The 1063-nt window shown below is 35.7% G+C and overlaps 1 protein-coding gene across 1 annotated transcript; it reads left to right on the forward strand.

The window, feature by feature from the left end:
* Positions 1 to 28: 28 nt before the first annotated feature.
* Positions 29 to 768, forward strand: Tsp_13855 (hypothetical protein). The gene is given in 3 exon segments (XM_003367468.1): positions 29 to 101; positions 514 to 615; positions 635 to 768. The coding sequence occupies 3 exon segments, from the start codon at positions 29 to 31 to the stop codon at positions 766 to 768; spliced, it is 309 nt and encodes a 102-aa protein (XP_003367516.1).
* Positions 769 to 1063: the final 295 nt, after the last annotated feature.

Raw genomic sequence — 1063 nt, forward strand, 5'->3', positions numbered from 1 at the left:
GGTGGATTCGATACTGTGCATTCTCGCAATGGGGAATGAAAGGCGTCAACTGAACGATAACTATGTGCTTCTGCCTGCCTGTTGCTTTCCCATTTTGGATCGTACTTTGTGGGAAATATGCTAAGCTTGAACAAGATAACGTTCCTACCCATGATGGAGTGAACTTGAAATGAAATGAATTTTCTTCGCTTTCTATTTTGTTTGGGAAAATGATTTCGAAATCCAACAGATCCTTTTCGATGTGGAATGACCGGCATTTGGTTATCATCGTAATACAACAATTGCAACTTGAATGCTTAGTCAACCCAGATGTCGGCTTACATTAGATATTGAAAAACACATTTAATACAATTTACACAAAATTTATAACCACAAATTTTTATTTTAAACAAAATTCCAGATTTTATTTTTTATTTTACTGAATCATAAGAATAAAAACAATAACTCTTGTGAACAGGAGCGAAAGAAATATTGGAAAGACTAAATTCTTTTGGAAACCAGAAACATTTTCAGAGAACGCTACAGCTGAAATGACAAAATATTTTAGTGCTAATATTCAACAATCACCACTCCCAGCTTCAGCTGAAAACTGCAGCTGTCGACAATTTCCCAATTGTACATTTTCCCGTTTTAGTAAAATCGCCTTTAGCTACTCTTCAGAATGATTCTATGATTCTGAAATTCGGATGCATACGATTTTCTGGACTGGACAGCAATGAACAGGAAATGGACACGGAAATGATTCCGTTATTACTAATACTGCAGTAAGCGACAAGTACACCATTAAGCAGAAAGTAAAATGCAGTTGAGCATAAAGCTGGACGCAGCTAACTGAGCTAAACAAATCAACCGGAACGGTGCGTAAGCTATTTAAAAGAAAATTCAAGACTGCAAATTCTATTTTTTTTATTGCTGTGTTTAGCATTAACTTTTTTCTTCTTTTCCTTAACGTTGCTTTGAGATTTTTTTAATGATGGGAGGGAAAATAATGAAGGTATTTCAGTTCGTCACTGCACCAGAAATCAACAAAAATTGGTAACGTAGATGTCAGTGCTACGCCCTG

The sequence above is a fragment of the Trichinella spiralis genome (genome assembly GCF_000181795.1).
Source record: "Trichinella spiralis strain ISS 195 chromosome Unknown Scfld4223, whole genome shotgun sequence".
NCBI lineage: Eukaryota > Metazoa > Nematoda > Enoplea > Trichinellida > Trichinellidae > Trichinella > Trichinella spiralis.